This window comes from Zootoca vivipara, chromosome 14, assembly GCF_963506605.1.
Source record: "Zootoca vivipara chromosome 14, rZooViv1.1, whole genome shotgun sequence".
Classification (NCBI taxonomy): domain Eukaryota; kingdom Metazoa; phylum Chordata; class Lepidosauria; order Squamata; family Lacertidae; genus Zootoca; species Zootoca vivipara.
Window position 1 is genome coordinate 8,958,191 of NC_083289.1, and position 18,857 is coordinate 8,977,047.

Below are 18,857 nucleotides of genomic sequence, written 5' to 3' on the forward strand. Positions count from 1 at the left end.
ACCTATATAGATTGGTGGGCAGAACCCTTAGCTCAATTGTTTACTCTCATAGATAAATATGGGATCATACCTGAGATATGGTTAAGATCAATAATTATCCCAATCTTTAAAAATGGCGACCCAAAAGAACCAAGGAATTATAGACCGATAAGCCTATTATCAGTGATAGGGAAAATCTACGCTAAGCACCTTTTATCTAAACTCCTTACCTGGATGAAAAATCTAAATTTACCAGGGAAAGAACAAATAGGTTTCTCTAAAGGTTGCTCTACTTTAGACCACTGCCTTATACTTATGCATTTGGTTGAGAAATACAGATCCCAAAGGCAATCTAAGATATATGCTGCTTTTGTAGACTTTCGTGGTGCCTTCGACTCAATTGACCGCCCAAAGCTGTGGAGGAAACTCGCAGAATTAAAAATTGACCAGCGCTTATTGATTCTAATACAAAATCTATACTCTTCCAATACCAGTCAGGTCAAACTTAACACCAAAGGTCACCTTTCATCAGACATCCCAAACTCGAAAGGGGTAAAACAAGGGTGTATTCTTGCCCCCTTTCTATTTAATTTATTTTTATCAGACTTGCCAGATCACCTCCAAAAAATAGAATCACATGCCCCTAAACTTAATCAGAACCCAGTTCCTCTCTTATTATACGCAGACGATGCTGTCCTACTATCATTAACGAGCTTGGGTCTGAAACGTCTTATATCTTCTCTGATCCTTTACTGCGAATGTAACAAACTCTCTATAAATTATGAGAAGACAAAAATTTTGGTCTTCTCGAATGGTTGGAAATTAGAGAAATGGAAAATAAGAGGGCAAGAAATCCAACAAGTGAAAATCTATAGGTATCTGGGAATCTTATTCCAGAGCAATTTAGGGTGGGCAAATCATCGCACAAATGCCATAAAACAGGCAAAGTGCACCTCATCAGCAGTTGCCCGTTTTTATTATCAGAAAGGTAATCAATTTATTCCTGCGGCCAATCAGATATTTCAAACAAAAGTGCAATCCCAGATATTCTATGGAATCCCGCTATGGGTCCAAGCATATAACAGTGATTTAAAAAAGATTCACTCCAGCTTTCTGAGACGTATTCTTGGACTCCCAACTGTGATCAAATATGAAACAATGTGTGCAGAAATAGGCATACACACAATGGAATATTGGGCCTGGACCACCTCAATAAAATACTGGTTACGCTGCCATTTTCGCTGCCCCCCATCAAGTCTGCTCGCTGATTTGCTCAAAGACTCCTATAAATCAAGATGGTATCAGTACCTTGAAAAAAAGATTGAATCTTTAGGCATCGAGCTGGAGCCCCTGTACAATTCTAACGAGCAATACATTTTCCATAATATCCTAACTAGACTAAAGGATGTCGAGAGACAAAATATTATGGCAGCTGTAAACAAAATTTGCTCCCCCATATTCTATGATTTAAGTATCTTAGATAGCAGAGCCAATTACGTCACTAAGTTAATAATCCCAGCCCAACGTAGGGCTTTTATGCTGGCCCGTTTGAATGTTTTTCCCTCGGCATTTGTCAGGGGAAGATACCAAAACATTCCTAGAAACAAAAGATTCTGCAGATGTTCTATGAATGTCCCGGACACTGTAGAGCATATTCTCTTTCATTGCGCATTGTACAGTACGCTCCGTCAACGCGTGCTCTCCCCTCTTTTGGGTGGTCTGGAACCCCAGCAAGGTGAAAGTGTGGGATTCTGCCTATCTGACATTGACCAAAGGGTAACGGCGGGGGTAGCCGAGTTTTTGGTAGCAGTCCTCCAAGGAGCAGGTTAACAAGGAAAACCACTGATTCTGTATGTATATATATATATATATATATATATATATATGTATGTAGCCAACTGCTGCCTTTTTATATATATTTCAAGGCTTTTATATGTTATTTTCTCTTTTATGGTTTTATTTGCATAATGCCTAATAAAGGTTTGATAAGTAGTAGTAGATTAAGTCCCTTAAAATTACAATAGTGTTTGAGTTTTATCAAATGCAGATTTAACAAATCATTAAGGAGTGAGATCCTGAATTTTACTTTATTCCCTCTAGAGGGTATTGATCCTCTATAAACATCACTGTTCCACATGATTCATTGACATTATTATGAATTCCAGTTGGAGGGAGGAGTTCACATTTAAGCTTCATACCTAGAGATTGATAAGGTTTGCTGTTGGAGGGCATGACAGGAAGGGTTTATGGTGAAGAGGGAGCTCACAGAAACCCTCTGAAGGCATATGCTGCTCTTCCAAGATACTCCAAATAGAAAGAGTATTTTGAAATCCTTAGTACTCATGTTGCTGCTTCAGTAGAAAAAAATTTATCACTGCAAGTTAGTAGCTTATTTTTGTAGTTGAATATAGCGATCTTTGACAAAGAATGCTTAAAAGAAGAAAACTGATGCCACAATCTGTGATTAATTTAAATATCATCATTGCAGTTCCAACTTCTCCCCCTAAGGATGTGACAGTAGTGAGCAAAGAAGGAAAACCCCGAACCATCATAGTCAACTGGCAGCCTCCATCTGAAGCCAATGGCAAAATTACAGGTGAAATTTTATTTGGGATAGTTTAGTATATTTGTGCTGCCATTCTGGTTATGTATATAGGATGAAAACTTTTTAAAGGGTTGGAAACAATGATTAGAATGCTTAGTTATCTATGTTCTTTCAGTTTGAAGAAAATTGTGGTTGTTGTTTTTTAATTAACTACATACTGTATTAATGTTCCAAGATGAAATGACTGAAGTTTAACAATTAGGTCCATTTCCTCTTTATTTTATTTTATTTTATTTACTGTGTAAATAATATCAAAGTGCCAAATACTAATGAGAAGTATATAATATGGTATATTAAAGTATTGGAATCAAGTTCAGGCTAGAAGCACATGCATGAAATGACTAGCTTAAGCAGAGTAGTTAAGGTGGGCTAGCAGATTCTTCCCGCCCTTCTAATGACCTCCATGACCCTGCATGCAGCAGCAGAAGAGAAAGATGAGAGGTCAGGTTGGTTCTGAGCCAGTTCAACTATCTTCTTCGTGAATCCAGGGCTAGTGTCACTATACTTCCATGTGCTACAGACATATTCCACAGCAGCTTGAGGAAAGTGGTGCATCTAAGTCCCTCAAGCCTCTGAGGCCAAGGCAGGGCTTGAAGGAAATGGGTGGGGGATTTCAGTTCTTTCCTTCTTTCCTCCCCCAATACACAGTCTTTTGCACATGGCTCTACTATTAGTTCAGACCTACAGAATATTGCCAGCCCTAGCATATCCTACAGTGTCTATCTTCAGTTGAACTTATCAGGCTTGGAAATAGGGTAATACTGAATTTCTATTCAGCATAATTATGTGAAAGGTCTGCCCTCTGGTGCAATACGTTTTAAGATTTGCATTATAAAGCTGAACCCCATCGCAGAAGGAACTGGATGCACAATTTTCTGCTTATTCAATTTGTTCTAATTTTAAGCAGGAATGCTTCTGTTGTTTTAAAAAAATGGTCCAGTCATCAAATCATCCCCAAGCTAAGAATCCCCACTTGTATCATTGTCCTGTGTCCCCAATAAGTAGTTTCATATGGTATTCTATTCAAAACTTCAGAACTTAAGTGAGATTTTCTGTTCTTTTTCAGTCCCACCTTCAGGATGTGGGGTGGCCCAGAGAGTCCTCCTTTTTTGTATGTCATGGTTATAGGACATATAGGACATTTGTGATTTTTCTGGGAAATATTTATGTAGCTTGATGTGTCTCACTAAACCGACTGGGCTTTAACAATAAAATAGCTTTCCTTGCTGCTCAATGATTCTTTATTTTTAACAAAATATTTCCTTTCTGTTACAAACATGGCAGGAGAGAGTAGGTGGCAGCACAAAACAGAATAGTGAAGGAAGAGAGAAGGGCCTCAAGCAACAATTTGGCAATAGTAATTAATTTTGTGAATAATAACCCAGCATGTTTCAAAGTTAACTCTTAGGGGCAAATGATCTACATGTGACTTGTTCCAGTATGCATAAACAACAACCCAATTAACTCAAAAATATGTTTTCTGAGGAGTGTGGATTGTTTTCTGCAATTTTTCTTTAGCTATGCAAGTCATTTTCTTATGTGAATAGTGTAATATGTGAGTGAGGGATTTCAATTTCAAGCATACCATCTAGTGGAGCTGTTTGGAACTTTCACAACTCACAAAAATTACCAGTTAGTATCTGTATGAACTGGCCTTCTGTGGAAAATCTGGAAGTCTGATACCAGACCAATAGAACAATCCATATTCCTTTGCAGTCAATTTGGATTCTCCCCAAAGGTTTATGAAGTGTAGTATGTTAGCTGTGTAGCAGTTCCTTAGCAATTACTAATTGCTTTCTCAATTAGTGATTTCCCTTCTATGGTAGCTGTAAGCCCTGTTCAGTCATTCTTAACCACATATATGTGATTACCGTTGCACAAGAAGCAAAAAAGAAATGAGTCTGCAGACATCCCACTTTCTTGCACGGCTGTTTGCGTACCTGTAGGCCCCCTCATGTGTCAGAGGCTGAATGTCTGTGGCAGGGAGCCTTTTCGCCTTGAAGAGTCCCCACATGATTTAGAACCTGGAAATTTGGGGTTCCAAATTGCACAGGAAGCCTGCTCGTGCTCAGCAGGCACGTCATTGCGGAAATTCATCCCACAGCACATGGTAGCTGCAGGAATGGTGGCACGTAGGAGGAAGGCGCTCCAAAGAGCTCCCCTCCCCCCCGCACGCGCGCAATATAGTGGTGGTACTCATGATGCTGCAGGGGAAGAATTGTATGAATATTGGTGTAATAAACTAATCAGTTGCTTCTGTGTCTTCATTGAGAAAGAATTATAAGGACACTTAAGAAATATGGGTTTGTCTAGTTGTTTCAAGTATCTATTCAGTATATCTAACATTCCCAAATAGGTTAGAGCCCTTGGAAACGTGTTTTCATAATTCTTCATCTGTATTTTATTTATTGTGCAGGATACATCATTTACTATAGTACAGATGTCAACGCCGAAATACATGATTGGGTCATTGAGCCAGTAGTAGGAAATAGACTGACCCACCAGATTCAAGAGTTAACACTCGACACAGCATATTATTTCAAAATTCAGGCCCGTAACTCCAAAGGCATGGGTCCTATGTCAGAGGCAGTGCAGTTCAGAACACCTAAAGGTAGGTTGATCTTGTTAACTGAATATTTTCTCTGGGAGCAGAAAAGAGGAAATGCAGACAAATGTTTAAATGCCTTTTTCATGGGTGGGGCCTGTCTGGTTCAGTGAATCAGTACCTGCCAGCCTGGAAATGGAAATGGAAATGTTCCAGTTGTTGTCATTAGTTGTGTCTTGTGAATGGGACAGTATTTTTGAGTACACAGTTTACTGTATGTTCCCATCCATAGAACAATTGTTTGAATGTATACTGTATGGTGCAAATGAGTTCATTGCAAATGTCTGAATGATCGTAAGGGTCTCCTACTTGGGTAGGTATGCTATCAAACTGCTCATCTGAACATTTCCAATATTCCTAAATATGTATGAGTAAAACATTCCCTGATTTTCATATGGGATATGAGCAATTATTGTAATTTATGAACAAGAGCTGTAAAGGCGTCGTGTGGGGAGGGTCTCCTATAAAGTAAGCTGTAGTGGTAGCAATTATTTAATTTCCCATTTATAGAGATTGCTATGGTACTTCTGTACCAGTGAAATTTTTGTCACTCCTTTAGATTTAGTTACCTTTCTCTTGTTTGCTTCTTCCCTGTGCTTGTCCTGGTAGCTGAATCTTCAGATAAAATGTCTAATGATCAAGGTAAACCAATGGGCATATTTTTGTGTCATTTTCTTTCATGCAAGTGCTATTGTCTTTCTTTCTTCTAACAGCATTTCAACTGTTAAATGCCAAAAAGCAAACTCTTGTGGAATTTAAAGTTTGAAATGCTGTAAATACTTTTTTGCATAGTGTGTTTGGAATGTAAACTCTTTTGTTAGGTAGTGCAAGATGGATGCATCCATGATTGGCACCATGTATGCAAATGCATGCTCAAAGCAGCTGCGCCCCATGTACATAATTTGAGTGGTGAGCCCAGTATGAAAACATACACACATCTTAAGAATTCATTTTGCGGAAAGCCTGTTTTTATTGTTGACAGCTGATGTGGGCTGGACATTGGTTAGCTATCTCTGAGGTCATGTGGCCCCTTCCCTTCCCCACTTTTCAAGATGACTTTTGTGCATGTTTGTTTCTTATCTTTATAATAATAATAAAAAACAGTTGAATGAACATAATGGTGAACCTGAACAAATCATCCCCAAGTATTAAAACATGCAACCGACAATTAAGTGAATCAACCTTCAGTTCACTGGTTTCATTCATTCTCCTCACTGAGGAAATACGTACAGTGGTACCTCAGTTTATGAACACAATTGGTTCTGGAAGTCTGTTCATAAACTGAAGCGTTCATAAACTGAAGCAAACTTTCCCATTGAAAGTAATGGAAAGTGGATTAATCTGTTCCAGACGGTCCGCGGAGTACTTAAACTGAAGCGTTCATAAACTGAAGCGAACTTTCCCATTGAAAGTAATGGACAGTGGATTAATCCGTTCCAGACGGGTCCGCAGAGTACTCAACCTGAAGCGTACTTAACCCGAAGCATGGGTGTAATTGGTTCCGGAAGTCTGTTCATAAACTGAAGCGTTCATAAACTGAAGCGAACTTTCCCATTGAAAGTAATGGAAAGTGAATTAATCCATTCCAGATGGGTCCGCGGCGTTCGTAAACCGAAAATTCGTAAACGGAGGTGTTCATAAACTTACAAAGAGGTTTATATCTGAGCCTTTCTTGATTAGGTAGTGGCCAAAGAGGCACTTTAAGGCAATGTGTGTCACAAGATGGTCTTCCTCTTGCTAAAAAACGCATTTTGCATTTTAACCTATAGGTGGTGTAAAACATGAGGGAGCCATGTGCTCACATACTATTTAGTTACTGGGGGGGGGGGGGGGGATAGTCGACCTTGCTGTCTTTTTCCTAAAACACAGTTGAGTAATCTTTTTTAAACTTTGGGTTGCATTCCCTCATGAGCAACCTACCAGGTGTCACATACCAGTGGTGGGGAGGAGCAGAACAATGAGTGTGGCCCCTGCCATTAATAGACGATATTCCAGCCACGCAGAGCCAGAGATTTCCACATCTTCCCCACATCTCACCGTGTTCCATCCAGGCATGCAAAAGGTATTATCACAGTTCAAGGACATGCACTTGAGGACGTCATAGAACCAAGCTGATGAGGGATTCAACTTCATGAAAGGCCTGGGAGGCTTCATTCAGCCCACAGACCAGAGAGGCTCCCCACATTTAGCATGGTAGGGACTGGCAACTGATGGCCCATGAACAGAATCCATTTTATAGGAGGATCCTAGAATTATGGTCTCAACAGCAGTGGAAGTGAGAATAATAGTGGTATGATGGAATTTTTCACCTGTCTCCATATCAGTTTAGTTGAGTGGAGGTTAACTTTGTATGAGAGTGGAAAGAAAAATAGGTAGAATTGTGTGGCTTCTTCATTCTTTGAATTCTTCATTCCTGAAAATTGACTACCATATTTACTCTAGTCTAATGCACACCTCAATTTTCAGAAACTTGAAACCAAAAAAAATATTTGCTGGTGAATGTAAACGTGTCATTTTTTTAATTATTTTATTTTGAATTTTCATAATATAACAGAAAAAAGAAATAAAGAAATAGAAAGAAATATAATTCCAAAACATAATAATAATAAATAAATATACAAAGGAAAAAAACCTAACACACAAATCAAGATAAACAATTCCCTCTCACCCTTCACCCTACACCCCCACCACCCCCTTGTGTGACTTCCAGCCTATTCTCTATTTCTACATTGATTTCTCAAAAAAAAATTGTATACCTTTTTGAATGTTTTATATCTTGATTATTTATACTACTTGAACCCTTCACCTCTCTGCTAAGAGGTTAGCGTTTTCCACAAATTTCTTCTTATAATCGTTGAATTTTTCCCAATCTTTATCAACTTTATGTTCAGATAACCCTTTACTTTCTCCTATTTTCCTTGCCATATTTTGGTATCCTATTAACTTAATTTGCCAATCCTCTATCTTTGGTATTTGTACACTCTTCCATTTCTTTGCTATGAGAAGTCTGGAGGATGCAGTTGCATACATAATTAAACACTTATCTAATGCACACCTTAATTTTCGCAACGTAATTAGACCAAAAAAGGTGAGCATTAGATTTGAGTAAATACGGAACTTCTTTTTTGCCTTCTTTTGTCCATACTTGTATTCATTCATTTATGTCTGTATATGGATCATGGAACATTTCAGTGACTTCATAATGTGTCTTTTGTGCTCATGCACGTTTATTCCCACATGCTATGTAGCATAAGCATTTGTGTCAGCCATAAGGTGACCCTAATGGCTAATGTGCTCTTATTGGCTATGCTGGTACATACCATATTTATTGAGTCATTGCCAAAAGGTAGAACCTGCAGTGGTGGAGGCTTTACTGCCATGGATCTCTGGAAATGCACCAGTAATTCAGACAGTGAATCAGATTTATTTGCTAAAAATCATTGGGCATTGCAAAACACCAGCAAGTGTATATTCTGTGTATAGGATTATGGGAACAAAAGTAAAGGCTACATGACATGACTTGGCCTTTAGCACAGTTGGTGGAATCTCCATATTCAGAAGCACTCAAGAAAGCTGTCTGTCCCCAACCCCTCACCGCTGGGTAAACAATTATTGGCAGCAAGCAAGTCTGACCATTGGAAGCCGTTAACAGAAAAACTATGGTTCCTTTTTTTCTAAAATGTTACTTTTGAACATCAAATTGGGACTACATTAAATTTATTTCTAACAGCTTGATCTTCTTAGAATAAGTCCAATGAGTTCAGTGAGGCTTGCTCAAAGGTAAATGCCAGAATGTTACTTTTGAACATCAAATTGGGACCACATTAAATTTATTTCTAACAGCTTGATCTTCTTAGAATAAGTCCAATGAGTTCAGTGAGGCTTGCTCAAAGGAAATGCCAGAATGTGTATATTTTAAGTTTCTTTGTGAATGTAAAGGAATGTCAAAAAGTACTCCTTGAAACATCCCATCCATGTGTTTTGTTTGCTTACAGACAGGCAAGGTCTCTTTCTTTTCTTCTTATAACTTTTATCTATTAACTCTGTATTTATCTAGTGTGTTTCTTCCCTTTTAAAGAAGTTAAGTAGGCTACTATTTTAACAGCAATTTATAGAAACTTAAAAAATATGAATATAATTTTAAGATGCAAGGTTATATAAACTGTGTGTAACACTATCAAAATCTGTATAAGTGTAAAACTACAGAAGAGCAGGAGTACACTTTGGGACAAGAGAATCCCAGCTTCCCATATACTGTATGCTCATGGGGTCTGAGCCTTCTTTGACTGGCTAGGGAAGTGATATTCAGCTCTGAAAAAGCTACCACATGTGTGGTAGCTGTGAAAAAGTTGATTTCCTGTTTTGGGGATCATTAGGTAAGAAATCAAGAATAAAGATGCTAGTTTCTTAATGCTTTTCTACAAATCTCTGGTGTGACCACTTGGAATAATATGTACAGTCTGATAGGAAAATGTAGAGCTGGAAACAGTTCAGAAAAGGGCAACTGAAGTAATCAGGGAACTGGAGCCACTCACTTATGAATAAAGGTTAGATATGGGGTGTGACGCGGGTGGCACTGTGGTCTAAACCACTGAGCCTCTTGGGCTTGCCAATCAGAAGGTTGGCGGTTGGAATCCATGCAACGGGGTGAGCTCCCGTTGCTCTTTCCCAGCTTCTGCCAACCTAGCAGTTCGAAAGCACACCAGTGCAAGTAGACAAGTAGGTACCACTGAAACAGGAAGGTAAATGGTGTTTCTGTGCGCTCTGGCTTCCACCACAATGTTCCATTGCACCAGAAGCAGTTTAGTCATGCTGGTCACATGATCCAGAAAGCTGTCTGCAGACAAACGCTGGCTCCCTCAGCCTGAAGCAAGATGAGCACCGCACCCCATAGTTGTCTTTGACTGGACTTAACCATCCAGGGACCTTTTACCTTTTTAGCTTCGAACAAAACCAAGTAAGGAGGGACATGATAGACGTATTTGGTTGATTAATTGATAGATTAATTTCCATCCCTTCTTTCCAAGGGAGTCCAGGTCACGAAGAAAGTGCATAGGAAAAGTACTCTCAAAGTACTAGAATTTGGTATCCAGTCAAACTGAATGGTGGAGGATTTGGGAGTAACAAAAGAAAATATTCACATATTTCATTACCACAAAATGCAGTGATGGCTGTCAGCTTGAATAGCCTTTAAAAGGGATTAGACAAGCTCATGGAAGATAAAGCTGGCAATGGCTTCTAGTCACAATCGCTTCCAGTACAGGGGGGAACAGTGTGCCTCTGAAAACTAGTTGCTGGGGAGCAGAAGAGTGCCTTTGCCGTAGGGTCCTGCTTTGTGTGCTTCCTGGAGGCATCACATTGACTGCTATGAAATGGGTCTTTGGCTTAATCCTGTTGGTGTTCAGTGTAACCTTCAAACTGTGTTTGTGTGTGCATGCGCACACACAACTACAAGTAGGCAAATGCAATTTTCCACTAGTTTGAATTTCAGAGTGAAAGCTGTGCTAGCATGCTTCAAAATAGGGACATGACTTCTAGTTTTAGTTTAGTTTAGTTTAGTTTTTTGTGGCATATATTTTACTGTGCCAGAGCCCACCTCATAAGAGGCAATAAGTGTTTTCCACACCAGATCCATGAAAGCTTCTGCTGCAACAGAGGCATCCTCCCACTGAATTCTCCACAAAGAACTCTAGAGTGGGGAAAGTCTCTTGCTTCATGTTTGGTGAAGTAGATGAGATCATGTTCCCTCTCCCCAGCTCTCTGAAAAAATGCTGTGATCCACGGGGAGAGGCTAGATATTGCCTTGCTTTATTCTTCTTAAAGAGAAGTAATGAGTCTCACTGCATCTCCCCCTCTTCAAAATTCTGTGAAGAACAAAATGCAATACCCTTACTACTGAATTACAATCAGGTATTTCCCGAATCTCCCCCCCCCCCCAGTAAGCATCACCCAATATCACCCCCCCCCCTTTCATCTCTAATAGCCTTCTATCGGGTAACTATTGATAGGAAAGTTCTATGAACTTCAGCCATTTGGGTCATATGGAAGAGTTAAGTACTAGGGGGTTCTGACATTACTAGAATACTGTGGCTTGTTTGTTTCTTCACAGAAGGCACCAGGTTATTCTTTAGTTTTGTGTGTATGCATACATACATTTTGCATGAATGTTGTTCTAGCTGTTCTTGATATAGTTGGATAGACACTTCTAGAAAAGTCCCACAATCTTCCTGGACTGTTTCTATGTGTGTTTCTGTCTAGGATATGTTCTTGTCCATATAAAAATAAGAGTTATGTTTTAAAAAGACAGAAACTACAAGTAGTTTGACACAGCTTCAATTTTGTTTTCCAGCATTGGGGTCCGCAGGAAAAGGAAATCGGCCAGTGGATGTTGGGCCAGACTATAAAACACCTATGAGTGGTAAGTAGAATTCTGTTGACTAAGGTGTTGAAAGGAAATCATAACATATTCAAAGAAAAGTTAAAGCATCTTTACAACCATGTATGAGAGGGTTAAGTTGAAAACAATCCCTCTAGTATTCCTGGCAGTGCAGGTGACCTCTACAGAACAGCATGGTTTTTTTGTTCAGTACAAATTATAATTTCCAATCTTTTATCAGAAGGAAGACAATCTCCTTATGCAGGGACTATTGTCTTAGATGCAAGGTGGCTAACACGTGGCCCTCCAAATGTTGGATTCCGAACTTCCATCAGCGTTTACACTAGCCATGGGACTTTACAAGGGGCTAGCATGTGCTACTGCCACCCGGGGCACATACGTGCATGTAGGGGGGGGCAGAGGGAGCCTGTCCCACTATTCCAGCCCTTGTCATCCATGCCACTCCTTCAGGGTGCACTTACACCGCCCTGGCAGCCCCCGTGTAACCCAAAAGCCTAACCGGCTTGCTTGGAAATGTGGCTTCCAATGTTGCAAGGGCCCAGTGGGGTGTGCAATGGCAACGTTGCTGGATGCTGCTGGCTGGTGGTGAAGGAGTGGTGGAAAAGTGCAGTGGAGTCTTTCTTCCATCCTTACTCTGTTGTTGTTAAATGTGCTGCTTCTTTTCTCTCCCCATCCCAGTGTGGTCAGGGTGGAAGCAGATTGCTTTTCCTCGCCCACATTTACACAGGGAAGCAATTGAAGAAAGAGAGCGCTATTTCTTTTCATGTGCTGGAGCAGAGGCTGGCAGAGGAGTAGATGCTCCTTTGCTTACCTGCCTGCCTTCCCTGGCAGCCCTGCATGGCTCTGTGCATGGCTGGGATCTGACCATCCAATCCCAGCCAGCCTTGCAATGTGACCTGGGGCTGCCAGGGTGGCGTGAGGAGTAAAATGTGCCCTCCCAAAAACTGTCCCCAGAATGACCGCCCCTCTGCCCCCCCCCCCAATGAAGCCACAGGGACTTCGAACAACATCTGTAGGGCCACAGATTCCTCACCCTTGCCTTAGATTCAAAACTCCCAAGACATTGCCATGTATAATTAAATAATATTTGTTTTCCTCTTTAGGCAGTAACAGCCCTCATGGAAGCCCTTCTCCTCTGGAATACAATATGCTTTTGGTAATAATAGTGTCTGTGGGAGTGATCACCATTGTTGTGGTGGTAATTGTTGCGGTCTTCTGCACACGGCGCACCACCTCTCACCAGAAAAAGTAAGATGCTTTGGCAACAACTTGTTCTATCTTTTAGGGGCATAGATTTAATTAGCAGTCATTGCTTTGCTTGGGTTTCATAACATGAATATTAAATAGACATGAATTTAGTAGTCTGGTAAAATAAATGAGGAAACCTCCCATTGTTGTTGGCTGGGTGTTGGAGAAGAAAGGATAATACATGCCCCCCCTCCACCTTTTGGATACAAGTATAGAATCAGAATATAACATACATGATGTGTCTAGAATAAAATTGCTTGCACAGAAAGCTGAAGCATGTGTTAGTTAACTACCTGAAGAAAAAAACGTAGTAGTTTTATGCCAGCCTGTGAATACACTAATATTTTTCTTACGGCTTTCAAAGGAAGCGAGCTGCATGCAAATCTGTGAATGGGTCACATAAATACAAAGGAAATTCTAAGGATGTTAAACCTCCTGACCTTTGGATTCACCATGAAAGACTGGAGCTGAAACCCATTGATAAATCTCCAGATCCTAATCCAATCATGACAGACACCCCAATCCCTCGGAATTCCCAAGACATTACACCAGTTGACAACTCTATGGACAGCAATATCCACCAAAGACGGAACTCCTACAGAGGTGGGCTTAGTATCATGCTAAGTTTATTCATTATCCTATTTATTCATTATCCTTAAACAACTGGCCTGTAGATTGCAAAGGGTGGGTTTTGCCAAGATACTTGGGTTTTAAAGTACTTGCCGATTGACTAAGTTGTAGTAGCTGCACTTCGGTTTATATTTATTACAATTTGCATGTAAATCAGTGAGAAAATGTAACCCATAATATACGGCATAGCATTTCTGCTAATAACATTATTTGCATCACTTAAAAATCTATTGTGAGAATTTATTTTGGTTTTAGATAACTACAGCACCAAACCCTGCCCCTATTCTCTTTGAATGAAGTTTCTAGAAAGGAAGACTGTAAAGTGTTCTTAAGAATAGAGGCTCTTGGTAATCACAATGAATGTGTATGAAACACTTGTTTTCATCTTCCTGCTTAATGATTTGATATAAAGATGATGGACATAAATGTTTATAGATGCATTCATTCTTTTTCTAGGGCATGAGTCAGAGGATAGCATGTCCACACTTGCAGGAAGAAGGGGAATGAGACCAAAAATGATGATGCCATTTGATTCTCAACCACCTCAGCGTAAGTCTAACTTTAGTTATTTCTCACCAAGCTTCCTTGAGTCAAACATTTCACATTCCATCCCGTATTGCTGGGAGTAGGGTAATGAATGTGCACAAAATCTTGTTTCTACTTGAAATGCTAGGAAAGTTTAGAAGAAGAAACATTAGCATTATTATAACAATTATGGAAAGAATATCAAGATTATAAATAGAGAACTTTCAGAACTGAATCTTGCAGTATTTCCATGCCAAAGTAGTAGTAGTAGAAGAAGAGGAGTTTGGATTTGCTATCCCGCTTTATCACTACCCGAATGAGTCTCAAAGCGGCTAACAATCTCCTTTCCCCCTCCTCTCCCACAACAGACACCCTGTGAGGTGGGTGGGGCTGAGAGACTTCAAAGAAGTGTGACTAGCCCAAGGTCACCCAGCAGTTGCATGTGGAGGAGCGGAGACGCGAACCCGGTTCCCCAGATTACGAGTCTACCGCTCTTAACCACTACACCACACTGGCTCTCACACTGTATTTGGATGCCAACCTGATAGGAGAGCTAAATAGCCTTTTGGCAAAATAGTACACATTTTAAATTTTCTGCTTTTTAATTTTTGTAGATTTAATGATAAGCCCACAATCTATTTAAAATTTATTTCAGAAAGATAGGAACTTCTGGCTGAGTTGCTGTATTTTTCATAATACTGTTAAGCGCTTTAAGAAAAGCACAAACTAAGCAGAAAGTGACAGCGTTTCCCCACTGTATTTAAGGTATTTGTAGTCCTTCTGCACTGTCTTTAAGGTCAGATTTCTGTTTTGTTGGCCAAAGAATGTTTTCAAATGTCCACCACTTATTAGGGCTGGGCAATATATCAATATATCATCCAAAACTGGTTTGAAGTTCACATCGTGATAATTATTTCATAACATTTGAGCTGGCAATATATCGCGAATCACAATGTGTGTAAGGGCTAGGCGATATCTGGTTTTCAACATCGCAATAACTCACCAGCTTAATGTTTCAGTGTTATCAGCAGCTAAACCTCACAATATCACCAGCTAAACAATCTACCACAATGTCTGAAATAGGGATGGAGCTATACAGAGCAGAACAAGACAACTTAGGGGTCTAAAACGGATAAATGACAATATTATCAATCATCACACACTCAGTCTCATCAGCAGGCAAGCCAAAATGCATCTCAACAGGACTTTTGGTTTTGGGCTTCATGATAATCCAAAGTACGGTGATGAGTCATAGTGAATACAAATATTCTGGGACTGCCAGACTGCAAGCAGACCTTCTAGGAGGCAAAAGCAGCAGGGCAGAAGCAGCTTGCCATGACCATGGTATGTGTTTGTGGTGGCGGAACAATCAGTGGCGACTTGCGAGGCCACATGGCAGTGGCGGGAGCTGGCGGGAGTAGCAGCGGGAGCCTGTGAGGCCTTGCAGTGGTGATAGTGACGGCAGTAGCAGGAGTGGCCTGTGAGGGCTCATGGCAGTGATGGGAGGCAGCGGCAGTAGTGGTGGTGGCCTGCGAGGCCTTGCAGAGGCAACAAAAAGTGGCAGCAGTAATGGCAGTGGCTTGCAAGGCCGCACAGCTGTGACAGTAACAGTGGCAGCCTGCAATGCCTCACGGTGATAACAGGGAGTGATGGTAGTAGCGGTGGCGTGCGAGGCCTCATGGTGGTAATAGGACATGGCGGCAGTAGTGGTGGCAGAGTGCAAGGCCTCGCGGTGGCGGCACAAACAGTAGTGCCCTGCAAGTCCTTGCAGCAGTGACAGAGAGTGACAGCAGTAGCAGTGGCCTGCAAGGACTTGTGGCAGCAATGGGAGGCAGTGGCAGTAGTGGTGGTTACCTGCAAGGCCTCATGGCAGTGATGGGAGGTGCCAACAGTAACAGCGGTGGCTTGCAAGACCTCACGGCAGCGACAGGGAATGATGGCAGTAGCATTGGACTGCAAGGCCTTGCAGTGGCGGTAGGAAGCAGCTGTTGTAATGACACTGGCCTGCAAGGACTTGCAGTGGCAACAGGCTTTGGCATCAGAAGCGGTGGTGGCCTGCGAGTCCTCGCAGCAGAGGCCCATGGGGACTTGTAGCAGTGACAGGAGGTGACGGAAATAGCCTTGCTGTGGCAACAGGAGGTGACGGCAATAGTAGTGGCAGCCTACGAGGTGTTGTGGTGACACAAGCAGTGGGGCTTGTGAGGCCTCGCCGTGGTGGCAAGTAGTGGCAGTGGCCTGCAAGTCCTCCTGGCGGTAGTGGAAGGCGGTGGCAAAAGCTGTGGCAGGCACCTCTGCTTCTGCCACTGACTCCTGCCACCACCGCAAAACCTCGCAGGCTGCTGCTACTGCCACCGCTGTGACAAGGCCTTGCAGGCTGTTGCTGCTTTTGCCACTGCCGCAAGGCCTTGCAGGCCACCACTACTGCCGCCAGCATGACAAGACCTCGCAGGCTGCCATCGCTTCTGCTGCCACCACCCACTGCCGTGGCGAGGCTTTCTTTGCAAAAACCTGCTCTTTAAAGCTGAATCAGAGCAAACTGAATCCACAACAAACCAGAATAGCCGTTTGTTCTCAATCAGCTTTAGAAAGTGGGTTTTCATGGGGAAAGCCTTGGAGCAAAAAAGATGGGGGTGGGCGCTAGGACATGGAGCTTCAAAGCACAGGCCGTTGCCTGGATAGAGTGGGGTAAAAGGTAAGTATAGATAAGCCATGTGCTGGGTAAGGTGAACAGAGGTATACAGAATAAAGATCACAAGACAGGAAGAAGAAAGCAAAGGGGAAAGATGGTGATCCGGTCCCTCAGGGTACTTTTGTTGGAATACTAAAGAAAGAGGAAAGGTTGGAGAGATCAACAGCCCTTTAGGCCTTTAAGAAACAACTTTTGGAACAAATGAACTACTGTGAAATAATGTGCCCATAATTAGTCACTTTGACCTAAAAATCTATTTCAGAAGTCTTTGCAACTGTGAAAAAGTTAATGTGTTATTCACCACCACTATGTAGAAACATTTGTATGTAGAGCATCCAGTGTAAAATTAAGTTTTCTTGTTTTCAGTTTTCCTTTACCATGGTGTTCTGTTGCTGTTGGATTTCATTTTTATTTGCATCCCTGTTTACTATTTCTGTACTGTGAAACTCTTCTGTTTAGATAATATGAAAAGGTAACCCTTTGCCATAAGCATTAAGCAGAGCCCCTCAGAAAAATATTGCAGTGTGTGCGTGCATTACCTGAGTCTGGCAATTTTTAATACAGGTATATAGATTTTGAACAAATTTGAAGTGCATTTCATTCTGAATGCAAGTCAATGGTACTTAAGTCTTCAACATCCAAATGTGTGCTCTGTTTGGCCTGGGCTACCTGAGATGTAATAGGCATTATTTTTACTGTGAATCCAAATCAGCTTCAGCCCAACTTCTGACTTGCACTATTAGTAGACATTGCAGGTATGCCATAAAGTGTTTTTCAACAAACACACAAGACGTAACCGGCTGTGCATTCACATAAATAATGCTCTTCCATATTTTTCACAATATCAAATATTTCTCACATATATAATCAACAGATAAAGTTCAACAAAGTAAACAGAAGTCCCAATAGATCAGTTCATTCATAAGGTTTGCTAGTTTCTATTCCACATATGTCTTTGTATATTCAAAAAATCCAAATGAGAGCTTGCTAGGGGGAGCTATTGTACTAATGAATAAGAGCCTCTATCCTTTTTACATCCTTTTTTGGAGGGAGGGTTTCCCCTATTTCTCTTGGAGGCGGAAATAGGAGAGGGATGGAGGCAGAGGCATTTTGCACACAATGCTAGGTCAAACCATAATTAGAACAAATGAGCAAATGTATGTATTCCTGGAAAAAGGATTGTGGTCACTGCTTTTTTTCTCCAGGCCTGCTGTTGCAATGCTGTTTTGAGCTAAGCCATGGTTGGCTTAGTGTTATGTTCAAACCCAGGCTTGTGGTTTATCTCACTTCAGACAAACAGAAAATTGTAACCTTTTTCACCTGCCACTTCCAGCCAGTTCCACTATACACATGCAGCTGAGAATATTTTTGTGCAAACCTTGGGTTTTTTCCAAGCCTGTTGATATTTCCCTCTTGTGCATGTCTGTTTTGCCTGCATAAGGATCAGCACTCAAGGAATGAATTGAGCATTAGTAGGAATGGTACCTAAATCATGGTTAAAGGTTGGCTGCAAACTATGCTGTGAAACCATGATTTGAAATGGGTTTGCAAACAGTTGCATGTGTGTTGAACAGACCTTGGTAAAAGTCCATTTCTTTGTTTGCCAGATGACAAACCTCTCTTGCTGGTGCCTCCCTATACACTTGCCATGGTGACAGGTTTGGTTAACAAAGCATAAACCATGGTTTTACTGTACATTTAGGAAGCGAAGCAGATTAAAGCAGCAAACCATGTCCAGAATTTAAGCAGGGTTCATAATTACATAGGCACCAGGCCTTTTTCATTAACTGTTACCGTAACTGTTCTACACTCTGGTTTTTGTATCTGCCCCCTCCCCTGGGATAGTTTGCTTATAGTTTTATCCTGGGATGTTTTCCATTCAGTTTATCATCCTTTTTATTACCCTTGCAGGGTACCTCAATACAAGATTATAAAATGTGAGCTTCAGAGTTTAGCAATATTCTCCGTTTGTAATTAAGATCAGATGCACAGAGTCCATCTCAAATCAACCAGAATTCCTGTTTGCTCAGGAAGTTCAATTCTGTTCTGTAACAGTTTATATAACTTGAATTCATATTCAAATCCCACATGTCCATTGCAACAGAAAACATGGATATGATTTTCTAAAATATAATCATCCAGAGAACCCTGGCTATGAGGTGATTCAACTGCAATAAAT

General features: G+C 41.0%; 1 protein-coding gene across 6 annotated transcripts in view; it reads left to right on the forward strand.

The window, feature by feature from the left end:
- Window positions 1-18,857, forward strand: part of NEO1 (neogenin 1) — a 123,316-nt gene that overhangs the window by 92,953 nt on the left and 11,506 nt on the right. For 5 of the 6 annotated variants that reach the window (XM_060282960.1, XM_060282964.1, XM_060282962.1 and 2 more), the window contains exons 19-24: window positions 2,468-2,575; window positions 5,001-5,195; window positions 11,539-11,607; window positions 12,690-12,834; window positions 13,199-13,437; window positions 13,921-14,013. In XM_060282960.1, the coding sequence (XP_060138943.1) occupies window positions 2,468-2,575; window positions 5,001-5,195; window positions 11,539-11,607; window positions 12,690-12,834; window positions 13,199-13,437; window positions 13,921-14,013 (849 nt within the window). Of the gene's footprint in view, window positions 1-2,467; window positions 2,576-5,000; window positions 5,196-5,798; window positions 5,832-11,538; window positions 11,608-12,689; window positions 12,835-13,198; window positions 13,438-13,920; window positions 14,014-18,857 lie in introns of all 6 variants that reach the window. The other variant, XM_060282965.1, reaches the window with a different exon arrangement.